Below are 21509 nucleotides of genomic sequence, written 5' to 3' on the forward strand. Positions count from 1 at the left end.
CCTTTTATTGTTCAGGATGCAGTGAAAATAGGCAACACTCCACCCTTTTATTGTTTACAGTTGCAACACTGATGTCCAATGTCTCTGTAAATGCATGATTAGTGACTGCTTGTGCCATGACACAATAGCTGTGCACAAGCTTTTGAGAACACTCATTGAGCATTTGAAGGGCATTTTACCCGTTTTGGAGGTAATTCACTACTTTAGTGATGGCTCTGATGCTCAATACAAAAACTTAAAAAATGTCATTAATCTTTGCAATCATAGTAATGACTCTCACGTCACAGCTGAATGGAACTTTTTTTGGCACCAGCCATGGAAAATCACCCTGTGATGGGATTGGAGGAGCCACAAACCGTTTAGCTGCCAGTGCTACAGCGCTCCCTCATGAACCAAATTTTGACACGAAAGGATTTATTTGACTTTTGTGATGTGTCCCTGGTATCAAAATTTTTCTTGTCCTAAAGGAGGACATTGAAGTAATCCGATCTATTCAGGTTGACAGTTTAGCAAAGGTCATATAGTTGCTTGCACAAGGGAAAATCATCAATTCAAGCCCATTGATGCAACTAAAATTTGCATTAGCAAAATTTTGAATGACCTCATTCATTGCAAGTATTCTAGTACTTGAACTTGAATATTTTCCTGCCCTTCAAGTATCTGGCTTGAAGTGGTCAGTATTTAGTTTGTATCTATCATAATTCCTGGTGGATTGGCCATATATGCGAAGTCTCAATTGAGCAACATGATATCATGGTCAATTTCTTGCACCCCCAAGGTCCTGCCAGGTCATTTTACTGGCCGCCCCATAGAGACACCTGTTGGGTTCCAGAAGAGCACATTATTGCTACCCTTGATGCACCCATAACAACTTTATCAGGTAGGCAATACATTTATTTACAAGCTGCTTTGTCATACATTGATGGGACATTCAAAAGCATGTGCAAAGCAGGAAAAAAGACTAAGTGAATTTTTTTGAAATTTGCAGTTTAAGCAATTCTCATGTAGTGTCTTGCCTTTTCTTATTTTGTGCTTAAATTAAAGCTTGGAAACCTGTGACTGGTACCTTGTCTGGCTGTCTGGAGTGGCCCTTAGGTGATGGGGTTGTCAATTTTGCTGAATTGGCAGTGGGTCAGCCCCCACTGACCAATGCAAGGTAACTATTCAGCATACAATGTTTTGCACTTTGATGACTAATTTATGAAAATATGTCTAAACAAATATGGGTCAGAAGCTAAAAGGTGGTAAGCACAATAAATTGAGCTGCTTTGCAAAATTTCACATCTCTAGCTCATTTCAATGTTTCACAGTTGGGAGCCAAAAATGACTCTGTTAACATAGTACATTCATGCATACAAATGATGCTTGTCTCTGGGACTGTAATTCTGACTAAAGCTAGGCTAAGCTGGGTCCAAGATAAGAGGAATGACTTTTGTAGCAAAAACCTTACTCTCTCAAAGGATATTAGAAAGAAAAAAAAAACTAAACAGATTTGCACCCAAAAAATGGTGAAAATTTGCATAAAAAGGTGACGCCTTTATCTAACTATATCTTTGCTTCCAGTTGGCTTCTAAGCCTCCTAGTGAAAATCTTAGATGTACGTCATGGGCCATGACTACCAATCCAGTTATGGCCCGAATTGAAGTTTTCATCAAAAGCAATGAGGAGACAAATTAGGCCTTAAATTTCTTTTGTAAAATTTTTCATGTAAATTACTGGCCTATAAAAAGGGTGGCAAGCTCATGTTAGATTCCAAACTTTGCATGGGAACTTAGTAACAGAGGTTGTAATAATCCACAAAATTTCAGGCCCCTAACTGGGGTTGTTTGGCTGCAGTGCCCAAACAAGGTGATCATTTTGTGTTGGGCGGAGCACTGTACTCTTCATTCAGCTGCCTCTAGTTCTTGAACCAATAGAGATCCAGTCAAAGATTTTTGCATGGGTTTTGTTTGAGGCCCTAGTGAACATCCACACAATTTTATTCAATTTGAAGGAGGTGGAGCGTGGCTGGTTTTCTAAATTGGTCCACTTGACTTGGAATGTCCCAGATTGCCAACAATAGATCTGTAATTTCATTTTTCAGTTCTTTCAGCTCTCTGGGATATATACTATCTGGTTCAGTTGATTTCCTATTCTTTAGTTTGTCAGTTTGCCCTAGTATATCTTCCAGGTTCACTATTTGTTTCAGTTCTTCTGGATCCTCACCTTTAAACATCACTTCTGGCATAGGTATCTGCCTTACATCGCAAGTAATGGTCCAACTGACTCTCTCGCAGATTTTTGCTTTGAATATACCTGATAAAAGTTTTTAATTTTTGCTTCCATAGCAAACTTCTTTTCAATTTCAGTCTCAGCCTTCTTTACCAATGTTTTGTATGTAACTTGCCAGTGCTTATGCTGTTTCCTGTTTTCTTCATTCAGATCCCGTTTCCATTTTTTGAAGGATTTTCTTTTGGCTAGAATAGCCTCTCGCCTCACCTTTTAATCATGCCAGCAGTCGTTTGGCCTTCCTTCCACTTTTCTTTTTTTAATGCGTGGAATTCATCTGGTCTGGGTTTCCAAGAGTATTTTTAAATATCCATACCTGATGTAAACACTTGACCTTTGCATCTACTCCTTTCAGTTTTTTTCTAATATTTTTCTCATTTTTTCATTATCTCCCTTTTGAACGTTTAATGCTAATACCGTAAATTTCCTTACCATCTTCCCTACAGTTATCAAGTCAAATTTGATCATGTTATGATCACTGTTGTTAAGTGGCCCTAATACTACAACTTTTTTCACCAAATCCTGTTTCACTAAGAACTAGGTCTAAAATAGCTCCCCACCTTGTCTGTTCTTGTACCAGCTGCTCCATGAAGTAGTCATTTTTCATCTCAAAACTTGACTTCTTTAGCATGTCCTGATGTGACATTTACCCAGTCAATATTGGGATAATTGAAATCATCCATTATTACTGTGTTGCTAATTTTGTTAGCTTCCCTAATTTCTGTTAGCAGTTCATCATCAATTTGTTCATTCTGGCCAGGTGGATGGTAGTACACCCCCTACTGTTATTCTATTCCATTTCTTACATTAAATTTCTATCCATAAAGATTCTACAGTGCATTTTGTTTCCTGTAGAACTTTTATCCTGTTTGTCTCTATTAGAGATGTGAATCGTGTCCTCGATCGTCTTAACGATCGATTTCGGCTGGGAGGGGGAGGGAATCGTATTGTTGCCGTTTGGGTGTTTAAAGTATCGTGAAAATCATTAAAATTGTGAGCCGGCACACTAAAACACCCTAAAACCCACCCCCGACCCTTTAAATTAAATCCCCCACCCTCCCGAACCCCCCCCAAATGCCTTAAATTACCTGGGGTCCAGCGGCGGTCTGTAGCTAAATCGGGGGGAGGGCAGGAAAACTGGCACGCTAAAACACCCTAAAACCCACCCCCGACCCTTTAAATTAAATCCCCCACCCTCCCGAACCCCCCCCCCCAAATGCCTTAAATTACCTGGGGGCCCAGCGGCGGTCCGGAACGGCCTCCTGCAATTGAATCGTGTTGTCTTCAGCCGGCGCCATTCTGCGCCGCCATTTTGCAAAATGAAAAAATTCAGCTGCAAGAATTCTGACTAACACCAGGAGAAGAGACCACATCTCTCCTATTCTCAAGAACTTGCACTGGCTGCCAATACACTTTAGAATTATCCACAAATCCCTCACTATCATCTACAAGACTATCCATCACCAAGCATCCCTCAATCTTCAAATTCCACTCAGAAAGCACACATCCACCAGACCCATCAGAGAAGCCTACAAAGGATCACTCCTTGTTCCACAAACCAAAACCACTCACCACCTAACCTACAGAGACCGAGCCTTTTCCACAGCCGGACCTTCACTATGGAACTCTATTCCTCCCGATCTAAGACAAGAACCATGCCTTCCTACTTTCAGAAAAAGGCTTAAGACATGGCTATTTAAGCAAGCCTTCCCAGATCCATATTGAAAGACAGTAACATCTTATAAGACACTACACAATATTATGTAAATTATTAATGTAAATAATTCATCTTTACTACTCAACTATCTTACTCTAATTCTCTCCCCAGTTTTATGACCCTCTTGTAATGTAACTTTTATTTCTTTGCACTTGTTTATGTTCTGTTTTTTGTGCACACCCTCTTGTTATTTGTAAACCGGCATGATGGGATTCCTAATCTCGAATGCCGGTATAGAAAAATCTATAAATAAATAAACCCGCTGACAGCTGCTGCTTCTGTCAAAAAGGAGGCACTAGGGATGCACTAGTGTCCCTAGCTCCTCCTTTTACCATGGGCCCTCATTTGCATATTTTTTCTTTCTTAATCACGCGCCCAGGAGAGTGGGTGCTCGCTGGCTCTCCCGCGGGTTTTTCTGTATTGACCTGAATATTGTTAAATAACATTAATCAGAACAGCGATCTAATGGGAATAATATTTAAACAACATTTTCTCCCATGAACACTCAGAGCCAGTTATCTAAAATATGTACTGAAATACCCTCCATAATCCTTAACACCCCTTTAATCTTTTTATACTACTCTATATTGTATCCGCCTTGAAGGGCACCCTTTGAAAAGCACCCTTTCCTCTAAATTCTTACCTAGTTTACTACCTGTATACATGTATGCCTCCTACTGCATTTAATCATTTATTTACGAGTGTCAAGCCTGTACACCATTCTGAACTACTGATTCTCATATGGAATGATGGTATATAAAACACTTAAATATTATTTATCTTCAGTCTAACCACCAATTTGATTAAATGCTAATGAGAACATATGAGCTTTTAATAGCTTCCTAAAACGGAGCAACTCTTTTTCCGCCCTCATCACTTCAGGTTGCTCATTTCATAAAGAAGGTGCAGTGGCACTGAAGATTCTCTTACAGTGTTAAACAAGTTTTAGAAACTTGGAGGGGGTAACTGAAGCAAGTTCCCTGAAGAAAAGCGCAAAGAACGACTTGGCTGATATGATTGAATGGAAGAAGAAACACACTGTGAGGCAAGATTGTACAGACCTTTGAATACTAAGCATAATGCTTTGAATTGTATTCACCAACACACTGAAAGTTAATGGAATTTAGCAAGTGAAGGGGTTGTATGTTCCCATGATGAAACACGTTACTAATTGAGCAACAGAGTTTTGAACTAGCTGTAAAGAATTGAGAGGGAAGTGGAATACCTAACTAAAGAATTATATTGGTCCAGAGGAGATAAAATAAGCTCTTCAGTAATCAAAAGTTTGCAAGACATAAGTATGTAGTATGTATTATAGAATTTATTTGCGGTTGCATTGAAAGTGTTGCGTCAATGCGAATACCTAAATTATGCACTTGCATGGAAATAGAGATATGCTGGCCTTCAAAAGTAAAGGTGGCTTGCATATCTGGCAATGTTGTACAACCCAAAAAGAGGATGTCAGTCAGTCTTTTTAAGATTCAAGGCCAGCTTATTCATGGTCAACCAATTTTGTACTTTAGTCATGCAACTGCTGAGCTTCTCGAAGGTCAACTGTAATGTTGAACTGATAGGCATGAGGAATTGTATGTCATCTGCATACATTCGGAAAACCATACCAAGGCTCCGAAGAACTTAACAAAGAGGGATCAAATAGATATTGAATAGAGAGACAGATAGAGAAGAACCGTAGGGCACCTCAGTGATAAGTGGCTGGAGATTAGATATAGCATCTCTTAATAGCTACATGAAATGAAAGATAGGACGTGAACCAAGCAAGAACAGTTGCAGACTGCTGTTAGGACAAACCAAAGTTATCTTGGTAAGTTTATCCAGATAACTTTAAGACTGCCTCTTGATACAATAAACGTTATTGGCATATTTTATGTAGATAACTTTGAATATACGAGTTATCCGGCTACATTAGCTGGATAACTTTGACCCACCCAGAAATGCCCCTCCTTTATCTAGATAAACTTTACCTGGGTAATAATATACCCAGATAACACTAATCCGGTCAGGGAGGTAAAAAAATATAAAACCTTGTGGTTGTGCTATTTGAAAGAGTATATTTATTTATTTATTTGCTTTTATATACCGACATTCGTTGGGGTACATCACAAGGGTTCACATTATAACAGAGTAATAGTATGACAGGGGTCGTACTATTTATACATTGTAACATTATACAATGTATAAAATTTATACATTGGAACATATATACACAAGCCGTAAAGCCCGTTAAAACGGGCTACATCCCTCTGTCTCTCACCTCCCCCTCATTCTCTCTCCCCTCACTCTTCACCACCCCCCTCCCCCACCCACTCCTCTCCACCCTCCCTCTCCTCTCACTCAGTCCCCCCTCTCCCTCACTCCCTCCCACTCAGTCCCCCCCTCTCCCTCCCTCCCACTCACTCAGTCCCCCTCTCCCTCCCTCCCTCCCACTCACTCAGTCCCCCTCTCCCTCCCTCCCTCCACCCACCTCCATTTCCTCCCGGCGCCGTAAGCGCGACTTCCCGCAACCCTCACCCGGCTCCATTAACTCCTCCCGCCCCTGCCGGCAGATCTCGGTGGGGGGGGGCGCGGGAGTGACACCCCCCCCCCCGAGATCTGCCGGCAGATCTCGGTGGGGGGGGCGCGGGAGTGACCCCCCCCCCCCCCCGAGATCTGCCGGCAGATCTGGGGAGGAGAAGCAGCGGCACCGCGCGCGCGCGCGGCGCCGCTGCTTCTCCTCCCGCTCCTGCGGCCCCACCGCCATTTTTTTTTCTGATCAACATCCTTGCCCGCACATGCGCAGTAGAGCTGTGCTCTACTGCGCATTTGCGGGCCGTCGGTCACAGGCCATTTATAAGGTAGATTGGAACAAGAACTGTTCTCATGATTTAATAGATTTCTGTCATATCTCCTCTCAGCTGTCTCTTCTCCAGGCTGTTTAGCCTTTCTTTATAGGGGAGCCATTCCAGCCCTTTTATCATTTTGGTTGCCCTTCTCTGAACCTTTTCTAGTTAATCTTTTTTGAGACTGGGAAACCAGAACTATATACTGCTCAAGGTGCGGTAGCACCACAGATAAGTACAGAGGCATTATATCATCTTCTGTTTATTTTCCTTTCCTTTCCTAAAACTGCTTAACATTTGTTTGCTTTTTTGACTGTCACCGCACACTGAGCTGAGGATTTCTAAGTATTGTCCACAGTGACTCCAAAATACTTTTCCTGAGTGGTAACATCTTAATACGGAACCCAGCAGCATGCACTTTTTTTTTTAAAATTCTTCCCTATGTGCATCACTTTGCTCTTGTCCAAATTAAATTTCATCTGCCATTTAGACAGAGTCCCCCAAACTTTCAAAGTCCTCTTGCAATTCCTCACAGTTGGTTTGTGATTTAATTACTTTGAATAATATTTCACCTGCAAATTTGATCATCTCACTAATTGCTGTTCTTTTCCAGAACATTTAGAAACATAGGGGTCGATTTTAAAAGCAGCACGTGGTTCCTGGCGCACGCACATGGGTGCGCCAATTTTTTTATAACACGCACGTGCTGGCGCATGCATGTTATAAAATGTGATGGCTGCACACTCATGCATGCCGGATTTTAAAATCTGCGCGCACATGTACGTGCAGTGCATGCAGGCGGGAATTTTCGCTAAATATATGCGGTGACTCAGTCAGGACTCCCCCTGTTCCCTCCCAGTTTGCTCCAATTATGGAGCGGACTGGGAAGAAACTTCCCTACCCCTACCTAACCATCTTTCCTTTTCCTCTCTTTCCCCACCCCCTAAACCTAAGCTATTACCAATTTTTTAATTTTGCTACTTACTGCTCCTCTGACGCACAAGTAGTTTCCACGTGCCAGCCGCCTGCTGGTGCATGCTTCCCCGGGACAGCAGCTAATGGTCGCTGTCCTGGCTGGCCTCCGTCCCGCCCAAACCATGCCCCCTGGCCCGCCCCTTTTTCAGGACCAGGCAGTTCTGCGCATAATGGGGGTTACGCATTGTGCGCAAGGCCAGGCCACACATGTAACCTCCGTTATTTACATGTGTGGCCTTTTGAAAATTTGCTTGATATTCAAAGGCAGTGTTCCAGCACAGATCCTGATGCACTCCACTCCACTATATTCTCCATAGAGAAGAATGACCATTTTGCCCTATTCTTTCCTCTTAGCCAGTTATCAATCCACAATAGGCCATTGTGTCCTATTCATGGCTCTTTAAATTTCCTGATGAGCCTTTCATGAGGGTCTCTGTCAAATGCCATTTGAAAATCCAGATATACTATTTTTATTGACCAACCATTGTCCACATGTTTAATTCCTTCAAGAAAACTAAAAGATTTGTAAGTCAAGACTTGACTTTGCTAAATCCATGTTGGCTTTGCTCCATTAATCTCTCTATCCAGATGGCCAGTAATTTTGTTTTTCAGAATAGCTTCTACCATTGTGCCTTGCAGCAGTGTCTAGCCTGATGGTTAGTAGTGTTCCAGATTAATCCTGAACCTTTTCTAAAAATGGAGGTTAAGTTGGCCACCCTCCAGTCCTTAGGTACTATATCTGATTTTTATGAGGTTAGAGATGACTAGTAATAAATCTTCAGTTAATTTTTATATTTTCAGAATTTTGGGGTATATACCACCTATGATTTTTAAGAATATAAGTTGCCATATGAGGTCAGACTGAGAGTCCATCAAGCCCAGCGTCCTGTTTCTAACAGTGGCCAATCCAGGGTACAATCACCTGGCAAGTACCCATACATTAAATAGATCCCATGCTACTAATGCCAGTAATAGCAATATCTATTTCCTAAGCCAACTTTATTAATAGCAGTTTATGAAGTTTTCTTCCAGAGACTTGCCCAAATCTTTTTTAAACCCAGCTACACTAACTGCCCTAACCACCTACTACTACTACTACTACTACTACTACTACTACTCATTTCTATAGTGCTACACGACATATGAAGCGCTGTACAAACATTTAAAAAGACAGTCCCTGTTCAATAGAGCTTACAGTCTAATAAGACAAAAATACAGATCAAGAGACTTGGTTAAAAGAAAAAGTTAGTCAAGACTAACAGCAGAGAATCAGGCATAAGATTTAAAAGCGATTTATAAAGGTGGGGCTTTAGATGGGATTTAGGCCTTACCCTTTGGAACTCCCTGCCTCCAGACTTACGCACCGAAACATCTACACCTAAATAAAAAAAAACCCCCTAAAAAATCTGGTTTTTCCTACAGGCCTACCCGTCTAATTCTACCCACCCTGTGATGAATCCCTGAAATTGGTGTAACATATTCTCTAAATAACTTTGTATTATTTGCTGCTATTTTCTCACATGATCTTACACTCCTCAAGTCATGTATCTTCACTGAATAACTTTGTATTATTTGCTGCTATTTTCCCCACAAGATCTGACACACTTCAAGTCAGATATCTCACTTGTTACCTTTGATCTTTATGTAAATATCATGCTTACCCAGATTTTAATCAGTGTTACTACTCATAAGAAAATGCCATACTGGGTCAGACCAAGGGTCCATCAAGCCCAGCATCCTGTTTCCAACAGTGGCCAATCCAGGCCATAAGGACCTGGCAAGTACCCAAAAACTAAGTCTATTCCATGTTACCATTACTAATGGGCTCCCAAACTGAACTCCAGGTGGTCCATAGAAGGGGCTACCAAAATGGTGTGGGGTCAGTATCAGAAAATCTATGAGGAGAGACTGAAGGTTCTGAATATGTATACCCTGGAAAAGAGGAGGCACAGGACTGATAATGATACAGACTGTCAGATACCTGAAAGGTTTTAATAATGTACAAATGTCAAACCTTTTCCGTTGGAAAGAAATCAGTAGAACTAAGGGTCACAAAATGAAACTCCAGGGAGGACGTCTCAGAACCCACGTCAGAAAATATTTCTTCACGGAGAGGGTGGTGGATGCTTGGAAAACCAAAAAAGTGAAAGAATTCAAAAGGACATGGGATAAATACTGTGAATCCCTAAAGGCTAAAGAATTGAAAGAAGAAAAGTATGCATGGGAGTAACTTGCTGGTGCTGTGGTTACTACCCTAAATCAATAAGCCTGATACTTTGCAACTCAAACGTTTCTTTCTGCTTCAATGGTGAAATACAGTGGCATAAGGAATTTAGTCAAAATTGATGGCAGGATGAATGCAGCATCTTATCAGAAAATATTGGAGGAGAATTTGCATTTATCAGCCAGGAAGCTGCACATGGGGTGCACTTGGACTTTCCAGTATGACAATGATCCGAAACATAAGGCCAGTTTGACCCTTCAGTGGCTGCAGCAGAAGAAAGTGAAGGTTCTGGCGTGGCCATCACAGTCTTCTGACCTCACCATCATTGAGCCATTTCGTGGAGAGCTCAAACATGCAGTTCATGCTAGACAATCAAAGAATTTACACGATTTGGAGGCTTTTTTGCCAAGAGGAATGGGCAGCTTTTCCACATGAGAAAATAAAGGGCCTCATTCACAACTATCACAAAAGACTGAAGCCATTATTGATGCAAAAGGAGCAATACACGATATTAAGAACTAAGGGCATGTAAACTTTTGAACAGGACCATTTTATTATTTCCCTTATTGCAATGATTTGTTTTTTAATGGTTGTGCTATTCTATGAAGAATAATAGTTTTAAAATGCATTAAAAATAAGACATGTTTTATCTGATCACTCATGTTTTCTTAAAATGCTACATATCTTGTAAATTGTGCTAGGAGTATGTAAACTTATGAGTACAATTGTATATCCTACTATAGGGGCTACATTCAGGGGGGAAGTCACATAGCCACATACCCGGATGTGGAATGCTTTCTCCAAGAGGTGAAGAATATTTGGCCACACCTCAGACTGATTTTTCCTCAGCTGAATCTTAACCTGGTTCTTAAAGCGTAGGAGCACCCTTTGAACCCTTGAAGCAAGCATCCATTAAGGATCTGACATTTAAAAACTACCTTTCTGGAAGCAATCTGTTCCGCCAGGTTTATTTTGGAGTTGCAGGCTCTTTCATATAGGGAATCCTACTTAGTGATTTCACCTCATTCAGTCATCTTCAAACCAGTGCCCTCTTTCCTTCCAACAGTGGTGTATCTATTCCACCTGAATCATATGCTGTTTCTGCCAGCATTCAGGAAGAAAGAAAATAAGAGGAAAGGCAACAGCTTTTACTTACTGGATGTGCACCACATGATTTTAAGATACTTAAAAGTGGCAAACATTTTTAGGAGTTTGAATAGGTAGTTTGTGCGATTTGGTGGACCATATGAAAGAGAAGCCTCTTCCAAGACCATTATAGCAAAATAGATAATGAAGTCATCTCTTCAGCTCCTATATTCAATAGTAGACAAGCACCAGTGATGCTTCATGAACACTCTGCGATTACCAGGAGCATTATTTGTCTCACCAGGAGGAAATCTGTTGGGCTGCCACATAGTCATCCCTGCATTCATTTTCCAAATATTATAGACTGAATGTACAGGAGAAGGAGGAAATGACCTCTTTTCCTCCTGCTGTGCCTAGGAAGCAGCTTTTGTATCTGCCAAATGTAATGGACTTGTCTAACAGAAGAAAAAGGAAGGTAAAATTGTTCTTACCTGATAATTTTCTTTCCTTAAATCTTGCTAGATCAATCCAGTCCCCATCCAGGAATGCAGGTGCTATAAACAGAAATGCCAGAGGCATCCAGCTTGTTCTTGATCTCTCGCTCTACCTTTTTGCTCTTCCCTCTCTACCCTTTCCTGAAGATTTGTAAATAAAAAAAAAAAAAGAATGGGGTCCTTATTTGGTTGCTTTGGAAGGTTGCTAAAGGCCTTTGACCACTCCCCATTTTATGGCCCAAAGTAGTTATATCAAAAAAAGGTTGTGATCTCTGTTTCCAGCAGCTGAGGAATGGGAAAATCTCAAGTGTAATGCACTGGCCTAGTAGTACTCGAGGAAAGAAAATTATCAGGTAAGACCAATTTTAAGTTTTTAAAAAAGAAAGATCTAGTAATAAAACCAAAACCTGAAGCAGTAGATCAAAGAATCAGACAAGCTGATAATTTGAAGACCCTTATTAGTACTCTTACTTTAGAGTGTCCTTTTGATTATCCTGCCCCCACCCCCATGTCTCTTCTATTTGGCTCCTTTCATCTTCTTTCCTGCTCCAAACTCATTTCTTATTTCTCGATCCTATTCTCATGCAGCTCTACAATTCTAACTCCTCTGCATATCTGTCATATCTTCACCTATTATTTTTCACGATAGTCATTTCTGTTACTTTAAAAGTTGCTTTATTACACTTCTCAAAAATATTCACTGGATCCTACTTATTCCTGCTAACTATTGTCCTATCTCTCTCTTCCTGTTTACATCTAAACTTCTCATATGTGCTGTCTGTCAACTCTGCCTTGATTTTCTTGCATGCCATTCTTGATCAGCATTAATCTACCTTCTCTTTACACTAAGATAGCCCTTGCCAATGTTTCCAGTGATCTCTTCATGCCTAAGACCAGGGGCTAATATTTAGTCCTTATTCTCCTTGACATGTATACTGCTTTTTGACATTGTTAATAATCATCTTCTCCTTTATACTCTGTTGTCCCTTGGATTCCAGGATTCATTTCTGTGTTAATTTCTCTTACATTTCGCATTCCACCTGTTAGTATATCTTTTGTGGATCCTCCTCTTCTGCTATCCCTTATCAGTCAGTGTGGCCCAAGACTCTGTTCTGAACACTCATCTCTTCTTTTATGCTTGTTCTCTTAGTGCTCTGATCTTCTCCTGTGGCTTTCAATACCTTCTCACTCATGATCTCTCTCTTTACAGTGAAACTTTTACACAGCATATAATCCCAGATCTCAGCTTGCTTATCTGACATAGCTACATGGATGGCCCACTGCCACCTTAAATTTAACATGACCAAGGCTGAATTTATCATCTTTCCTTTCAAATCACTTCCTTCCAGTTTTTCTACCTTTGGATAACACAATCAGCCTCCATGTCTTCTTTGTCTGCAATTTTAGGATTGTCTTGACTTTCCTCCTGCCTCTGCACACATCCATAACATTTCTAAAATGTGTTTTTTTTTGCTTTGTAATATTGCCAAAATCCAACTTTTTCTTTCTATAAACAGTGTCTAGACCCTTAGCCTGCTTGGACTACTGCTGCTGCTGCCTCCTCCTCATGGGTCTCCTGCTGAATGGCTTTTCTCTCCTACTGTCTATTCAAAATTCAGCTACACAACTTCTAATCTGGTTCTCAAAGGAGGTGGCTGATAAAATAAAAGCTAAAAGAACAGCGTTTAAGAAATATAAAGGATCCCAAAGGGAGGATCACAAGGAAAAATATCTGGTGGAACTGAGAGAGACGAAGAAAGTAATCAAGACAGCAAAAAGTCAAGTGGAAGGAAAGGATTGCCAAAGAGGTAAAGCAAGGTGACAAAACATTTTTCAGATATATCAGAGAAAGAAGAAAAGTCCAAAGTGGTATAGTAAAATTGAAAGATGAAAAGGATCAATGTGTGGATAGAGATGAAGAAATGGCAGAAATATTAAATGAATACTTCAGTTCGGTGTTCTCTAAAGAGGACCCTGGAGAAGAACCGTCGCTAGTTAACAAGAACATGGAGGGAAGTGGAGTAGATGAAACTCCGTTTACAGAAGAGAATGTATGGGAAGAGCCAGGAAAACTGAAAGTGTACAAAGCCATGGGGCCTGATGAATTTCATCCCAGGATACTGAGGGAGCTCAGAGATGTGCTGGCGGGTCCACTGCGTGACCTGTTCAATAGATCCCTAGAAACAGGAGTGGTGCCGAGTGATTGGAGAAGAGCGGTGGTGGTCCCGCTTCACAAGAGTGGGAGCAGAGAAGAAGCTGAAACTACAGGCCGGTTAGCCTCACTTCGGTGGTGGGAGAAGTAATGGAGTCGCTGCTGAAGGAAATAATAGTGAACGATGTACAGTCAGAAGAATTGCTGGACCAGAGGCAGCATGGATTCACCAGGGGAAGGTCCTGTCAGATAAATCTGATTGACTTTTTTGATTGGGTGACTAGGGAATTGGATCAAGGAAGAGCGCTTGATGTCATCTATTTGGATTTCAGCAAAGCTTTTGATACGGTCCCGCACAGGAGGCTTGTGAGTAAAATGAGAAGCTTAGGAGTGAGTGCCGAGGTGGTGGCCTGGATTGCAAACTGGTTGACGGACAGAAGACAATGTGTGATGGTAAATGGATCTTACTCTGAAGAGAGAGCGGTGTTAAGCAGAGTGCTGCAAGGATCGGTGTTGGGACCGGTCCTGTTCGATATCTTTGTGAGTGACATTGAAGATGGGATAGAAGGTAAGGTTTGTCTTTTTGCGGATGATGCTAAGATCTGCAACAGTGTGGACACGCCAGAAGGAGTGGAGAGAATGACTGGATTTAAGGAAGCTGGAAGAGTGGTCTAAGATATGGCAGCTGAGATTTAATGCCAAGAAGTGCAGAGTCATGCATATGGGATGTGGAAATCAGAAAGAACTGTATTTGATGGGGGGTGAAGGACTGATGTGCATGGAGCAGGAGAGAGTCCTTGGAGTGATAGTGTCTAACGATCTGAAGTCAGCGAAACAATGTGACAAGACGATAGCTAAAGCCAGAAGAATGTTGGGCTGCATAGAGAGAGGAATATCTAGTAAGAAAAAGGAAGTGTTGATCCCCTTGTACAGGGCCTTGGTGAGGCCTCACCTGGAGTACTGTGTTCAGTTCTGGAGACCGTATCTCCAAAGGGAAAGAGACAGGATGGAGGCGGTCCAGAGAAGGGTGACCAAAAAGGTGGATGGTCTTCATAAAATGACTTACGAGGAGAGATTGAAGAACCTAAATATGTATACCCTGGAAGAGAGGAGGAGCAGGGGTGATATCTATTTATTTAGAATTTTTTATATACCAACAACCGTTTGCACGTCATATCGGTTTACAAATAACTTGAAACTTTTCGGCAATGCCTTTACAGGGAACAATAACTATGTAAAAAGGAACTAAAAACTAATAAAGAAACGGAGTAACAATTTACAAGGTTCAATGGCATATAGTCGATAAACTGATTAGAGAGCTGGGGAGGCAAAGGAAATTTACAGGATTTTCTACAAAGCATTAGGGTAGTAAAAAATAGGTTTCAGAAAGGAGTGTTAGCGGAAGGGGGGAGAATGGAGTAAAATAAGCAGTTTAACGAAGTGTTGTCCCGGGGGGAGTAGTAGCAGAATGTACACTGTTATTCAATGAAAAAAGTACTATACACAGCTCAGGGAGTCATCAGGAAGGTGGTTAACGTGGGACGGGTAGGTCTGTAGGAACAGCCAAGTTTTTAGTTTTTTTTTTTTTTTAATTTGGGTGTAGAGGTTTCGGTGCGTGAGTCTGGGGGCATGGAATTCCAAAGGGTGGGGCCAGCCAGACAAAAGGCTGTGTTCATTGTAGAGATAAGTTTTTAGTAAATTTGATAGAGGGGGTGCAGAGTGTTCCTTGGAGGGCAGAGCGAGTTGGTCCAGTAGAGGTGCGAGGAAGTAGAGGGGGGTTGATCCAGTGGGTGTTTTCATTAGTGATACTTTTGTGTATGAGAGAGAGAACTTTAAAAAGGATTCGGGATTGGATTGGTAGCCAGTGGAGCTAGATGAGAATTGGTGTGATGTGGTCACGTTTTTTGGAGTTAGTGAGGATACCTGCTGAGGCATTCTGTAGGAGTTGTAATGGTTTGGTATATGTGGTGGGGAGGCCAATGAAGAGTGCATTACAGTAGTCTATTTTGGAAAAAATAATAGACTGTAATATTGTGCGAAAGTCAGTGAAGTATAGAAGGGGTCTGAGTTTTTTGATAGTTTGTAATTTAAAATAGCAGTCACTTAGGATAGATTTAATGAAGGGTTTGAGAGAGAGCTGGTTGTCAATAAGGACACCCAGGCCACGGGTGTGGGCGGGGAATGACGTAGTGGAGTAAGCGAGGGGAATGGAGGGTGGTGGATGTTTGGTGGAGATGATGAGGAGTTCAGTTTTTTGGGGGTTAAGAGCAAGGTGCATGTCTGTGAGTAGTTGGGTGATAGAGGTCAGGCATGATTCCCAGTTTTGAAGAGCGGTTTGGAGGGAGTTGGAAAAGGGGAAAAGAATTTGGACGTCGTCTGAGTAGATAAAATGTTTAAAGCCAAGATTGGTAAGGAGGGTGGTAAGGGGAAGCATGTAAATGTTAAATAGAGTGGAGGAGAGAGAGGAGCCCTGGTTGATCTTACCTTCCGTTACAGAGAAGCCAGCGAGCGAGGGAATAGGATATGATACAGACTTCCAGATACTTGAAAGGTTTTAATCATCCATTGTCAAGAACAAACCTTTTCTGTTGGAAAAAAAATCAGTAGAACTAGGGGGGGTCACAATTTGAAACTCCAGGGAGGAAGACTCGGAACCAATGTCAGGAAGTATTTCTTCAAGGAGAGGGTGGTGGATGCCTGGAATGCCCTTCCGGAGGAAGTGGTGAAGACTAAAATTGTGAAGGATTTCAAAGGGACATGGGATAAACACTATGGATCCATAAAGGCTAGAAGATGGGAATGAAGAGAAGAGCCATGGGGGTGGCTTGCTGGAATGGAGGCTACTACCTGGTGATTACTACTCTTACTCAAAAAGCCTTCACACGGTTAATGCAACTCCAACATTGCTCTCTGCTTCAACGGCAAGGGGAAATTTGGAAAAGAGGATTTGCATTCAGACAACAACCAACAAGGACTGAACTACACAGTCTGGGTAAACAAATAAGCGTGGGGGTAGCTTGCTTATTGTGGTGGTTACTACCCTAAACCACCTGATACTTCACTTTGAATGCATATACAGCGTTGCTCTCTGCTTCAACGGCAGGGAGAAATGTGGAAAAGAGGATTTACATTCAGACAACATCCAACAAGGCATGAATCTGTGCAGTCTGGGTAAACAAGCACTGGGGTAACTTGCTTGATGCGGCAGTTACTACCCATAACCATTAAGCCTTATGCTCACCTTTGATGCAACTCCAACATTACTCTCTGCATCAGTGGCAGGGGGTGGTAGGAAATTTGAATTAAACAGTTACCAACATGGGCCCTGAACTTGGTGGTCTGTGAAACAGATACGTATGGGAAAATAAGTGTGGGAGCTTGCTGGGCAGACTGGATGGGCCGATTGGTCTTTTTCTGCCGTCGTTTCTATGTTTTAGCATCATTATGACCATATTACTTTCACCATGCTTCCATGGTGTAATGGCTAGCACTCTGGATTCTGAATTCATCGATCCGAATTCAAATCTCGGTGGAACGTGTTGCCCTTTGACATAGGATCTATTTACTGTTTGGGATCCTGCTAGGTACTTGTGACCTGGATTGGCTACTGTTGGAAACAGGATATTGGGCTTGATGGACCATTGATCTGACCCAGTATGGTAATTCTTATGCTTTTGTATTCAGTTAATTTAATTCTCACAAGTGTATTCATTCTGCAGCTTTGCTATATGTCTCGTCTCTTTTCTTATCTACTCCCCTCCTCATGATCTCCGTTTGTCAGATACGCTGCTCTTAACTGTCATCCGCCATTGCTAATTCTGGCCTCTGTACTTTCCATCTTGTGGCACCATATGTCTAGGACAGCATTCCTGTGTTGATGTCTTTTTTTTCTCTCTTTCTGGCTGTAGTATTTAAAGCCTGCCTAAAGATCCTCTGTCTCGCCTTGCCCATGGGCTTGTGAGATTATCAGTAAAAATCTGCTACTTAAATAGGGAGTTGCAAAAAGAAGTCTTGGTTTGCTTCAACGGTGCCTTGCTAAAAGGAAAATTGCACCACCCGATACTTTGTGGTATTTTATATGTACATATGGTGTTTAATACTGTACTGCATGAACCAGGAATATTTGTTTCAAACTGATGGGTTTTTATTAATTTTTTTTTGCTTCCCTCAATTTCCCTGAGCCTGGGAGAGTAGCTGTGTTTGAAACATGTCAGATAAAGGATTGTATGTACTGACTCCAATTGGTCTGTGATGCCAGAATTGATTTCCCAGTTCACGCATAAGCCAATTAGAAATTGGCTTACTTGATTCTTTCAAAAATAACTGCTGCTAGAAGAGTAGAAGAATAACAGTGGAGTAATTACAGGTTACACAAACAGTGTAATGGGGAAAATAAATTCAGTGATACAGGAGGAGTATTTCTTGTCATATGCACCCTTCTAAATCGTACACACTACACAAAGGGAATAATTTCATTCTTTAATTTTTATATCCGTGTCTGTCAAATATTTTAGATCTATTTACTTTTGTGTGTAAAGGTATATTATGAGTAATTATAACATAAATGTGTGTTGCTGGAGTATATGTGCAAACATGTGCTCCTCTAATCATATAACAGCATGTTAGCTCTGACTGAATTCCTTTGAACTCTTTTCCTCTCTAGGGCCTGATAGGTGTACAGCTGGTTGTCACCATGGTGATGGCCAGTGTCATGCAGAAGATCATACCACACTATTCCCTCGCTCGCTGGCTTCTCTGTAACGGCAGGTAAGATCAAAATGAACTTCTGCTTTGAACCTCCTAGTATATGAAAGGCATTTCCAGCTCCCCTCCTGGTAGTAAAATGTACCCAGTTCTGTGCTTGCTTTACAGCTGTACTGTCAAATCCATTTCCTGGATGTCATTTTTCAAACCTTGTGGTCAAAAGTCAAAATTTTGCACCTTGACCAGGCTTCTGTGTATTGAACATGACTTGGTTTTAGTTATACTGGTGCTTAACTCTAGCAGTCTTTCAAGACTTAGTTCAGCACAGCTGCAAATTCTTTGTTGTGCTAGAAGCTCTGCTGCTGCAGAACTGGAGAGGGTGGGAAATGAAAATCTTTGAAACTGTGGTAAAAGCCACCTACAATTGTAAACTGCTGTCTGATCGCCCAGGGATCCAGTTGTAGAGCCGCATGCTAAGCAATATATCTTCTGGATCCTGAAGGTCAGAATGTGTCCAACTAGATTGCTCACCTCCTTACTATGATTTCTGCTCCTTTTTATAGTAGAAAAGAACTGGCTCTTGCTTAACTTAACACTTGCAAAATAATAAAAAAAAAATTATTAAATTCTGTAGTACAAATCTTTAGTGTCTGGTGACTTTACTAACTGGAGGATTTCTAACAGGCCGATACAGTAAAATCGCGGGAGAGTGGGCATGCGTGCGATTCAGTATTTTAATTTATTTTAATTAGGGCTGGTGGTAAAAAGAGGCACTAGGGACACTAGCGCGTCCCTAGCGCCCCTTTTTTGACGGAAGCGGCGGCTGTCAGCGGGTTTGACAGCCGACGCTTAATTTTGCCGGCGTCTGTTCTCGAGCCCACTGACAGCCACAGGTTCAGAAACCGGACGCCGGCAAAATTGAGCTTCCGGTTTTCGACCCACCAGCCGCGGGCCCATTTAAATTTTTTTTTTTTTTTTTACTTTTTTAAACTTTACTGCTTTTCTGTGCACTTTCCCGGTGCCGGCAGAGACTAGTGCTTGGCTTGGCTTTAGGCTTGCGGCTTGGCTGCACATTTTGCTTTCTGAATCGTTGCGGGAGCTATTAGGCTCGGGGGGTTTGGATATGCGTTTTGGACGCGCTATTACCCCTTACGGAATAAGGGGTAAAGCTAGCGCATCCAAAACGCGCGTCCAAATGCTGGCTAACAGTGTGCTCCGTCGGAGCGTACTGTACTGTATCGGCCTGAGTGTGAGCAACAAGCAGGTGAAAAACACTTTTTCCTTTTATCTCTGAGCCTCCAATTAACTAGAGTTTCTGGTAAGTTTCCAGAATTCCCAGCTGCATAGCATCACCTTAACTAATAGTTATGTTTCTTGTCTTTGAATTATCCCCTTGTCCGTCTTAAGATGTTAATTTTGTGCAAAAACACAATATGTAAATAATAAACCAACAGGTTCCATTACGTATCTAAATCAGTGGCCTTGTAGATTGGCTGCAAGTTGATAAAAATCAGTTTCTATTTAATCTTTAATAATGCTCTTGCTCATAGAGGGGCTGATTTTAAAAGCCCTACGTGCGTAAATCCAGAGAATTTACGCACGTAGGGGGGATTACGCGCGCCGGGCCTATTTTGTAAAGCCCCGGGACGTGTCTTAAGTCCCGGGGCTTTACAAAAGGAGCGGGCTCGGGGCCAGAGGTCTCCGACAAATGCCGCTGTGTCGGAGGATCACATGCCGGCAGGCTCCCGGCATGCGCAAAAGGTAAAATTAAAATTGGGGGGGGGTTTAGGATAGGGCTGGGGGGGGATAGGTTAGGGGAAGGAGGGGGAAGGGAACGGGTGAAGCCCGCGGGTGTCGGCGCACGCAGGGTGCACAGTCGTGCGCGCCAACCCCCGCTTTTATAACATGCGTGCGCTTGCTGCTCCCTGCCACCACTGGAGAGAGGCCGGAGGGGAGAGAAAGGAAAAAAAATAGAAGACTAAATCAAAATAACAATTAAATAAAACCTCTACAAAAAATGTTAAAAATGACAAATCAGTCAAAAAATGGCAAGAGAGCAAAAATATAGGCAAAATACAAAATGAATAAAAGTGAAATCCACAATAGACAAAACAAGAAAGCAAAAAAGCAACAAGCAAAAATAAAGCTTCCAAAGAAATTTGTTTTTGCACTGATGCTTAAAAAGGGTTTTGACTGGCACCCAACTCCCCTAAATCTTTTTCCAGCTCTCGGTAAGTATTAGTGTTCTCTATATCCAAAGCAGTAACATTTCATGGCATTGTAGCAGTGGTGCTCTTAGAATGAGGAAGGGAGGACCTTTTGAATAAGGCAGTCACAAGAAATGGTAATATATTGGGAGATCTCTAGGCTGCTTTAATTATTTTTCTGAGGTTTTTATGGTGTATATCTTCAGAAACTGTAGGGGTTCAGGGCATCTTTGCAAAAGCTTTATATTATGTCATCTCTCCAGTGTTTTATGCTTAGCAATTTGAAAGGCAATTTTGGGCAATTCTGTCCCCAACAAAGACAGGAATCTGTTAGAATGAATTTAGATTAGGAGGATATCAACTCTGAGATATGGTTTTTTTGTGTTTTTTTTCTGTTGCTTAATTTTAAGACAGTTGATTTGTATACTGGATCCTGAAAGAAAGAAGAGTATAAACACGTGGGAGATAAGACTTCTGTAGAATATAAGGGATCATATCCCAAATATACAATTATTTTGACCCATTTTCTTACATCCTACTTCTTTTTGTCTAAAATATTTAACATTTTTTTCGGAGAGAAATACTCTGCTGTTTTGTATTGCTTCTGCAATGTGCCCAAGCCCTGTCTGTCCCATGGGATAGCAGGCTCATATTGTGCAATATATTAAAATAGCTATGTTAATTTCCCATAATTTGCAAATACGTATTTTGCAGACTGGACATATGTTACAGTCCAGAGGCTGAACCATACCATAATAATTTACCGTATCTTGAGATGTTTCATTCTTGTTTGAAAAACAAAATCCATCTTTTAACTATTCCTACTCTACTGCAAGTGTTATCTT

At 41.5% G+C, this 21509-nt stretch overlaps 1 protein-coding gene across 3 annotated transcripts in view; it reads left to right on the plus strand.

Moving 5' to 3' along the window:
• Window positions 1-21509, plus strand: part of TMEM161B (transmembrane protein 161B) — a 248632-nt gene that overhangs the window by 33976 nt on the left and 193147 nt on the right. For 2 of the 3 annotated variants that reach the window (XM_029573644.1, XM_029573628.1), the window contains exon 2: window positions 18417-18520. In XM_029573644.1, the coding sequence (XP_029429504.1) occupies window positions 18417-18520 (104 nt within the window). Of the gene's footprint in view, window positions 1-1136; window positions 1157-18416; window positions 18521-21509 lie in introns of those variants that run through there. The other variant, XM_029573636.1, reaches the window with a different exon arrangement.

The sequence above is a fragment of the Rhinatrema bivittatum genome, chromosome 1, assembly GCF_901001135.1.
Source record: "Rhinatrema bivittatum chromosome 1, aRhiBiv1.1, whole genome shotgun sequence".
Classification (NCBI taxonomy): Eukaryota; Metazoa; Chordata; class Amphibia; order Gymnophiona; family Rhinatrematidae; genus Rhinatrema; species Rhinatrema bivittatum.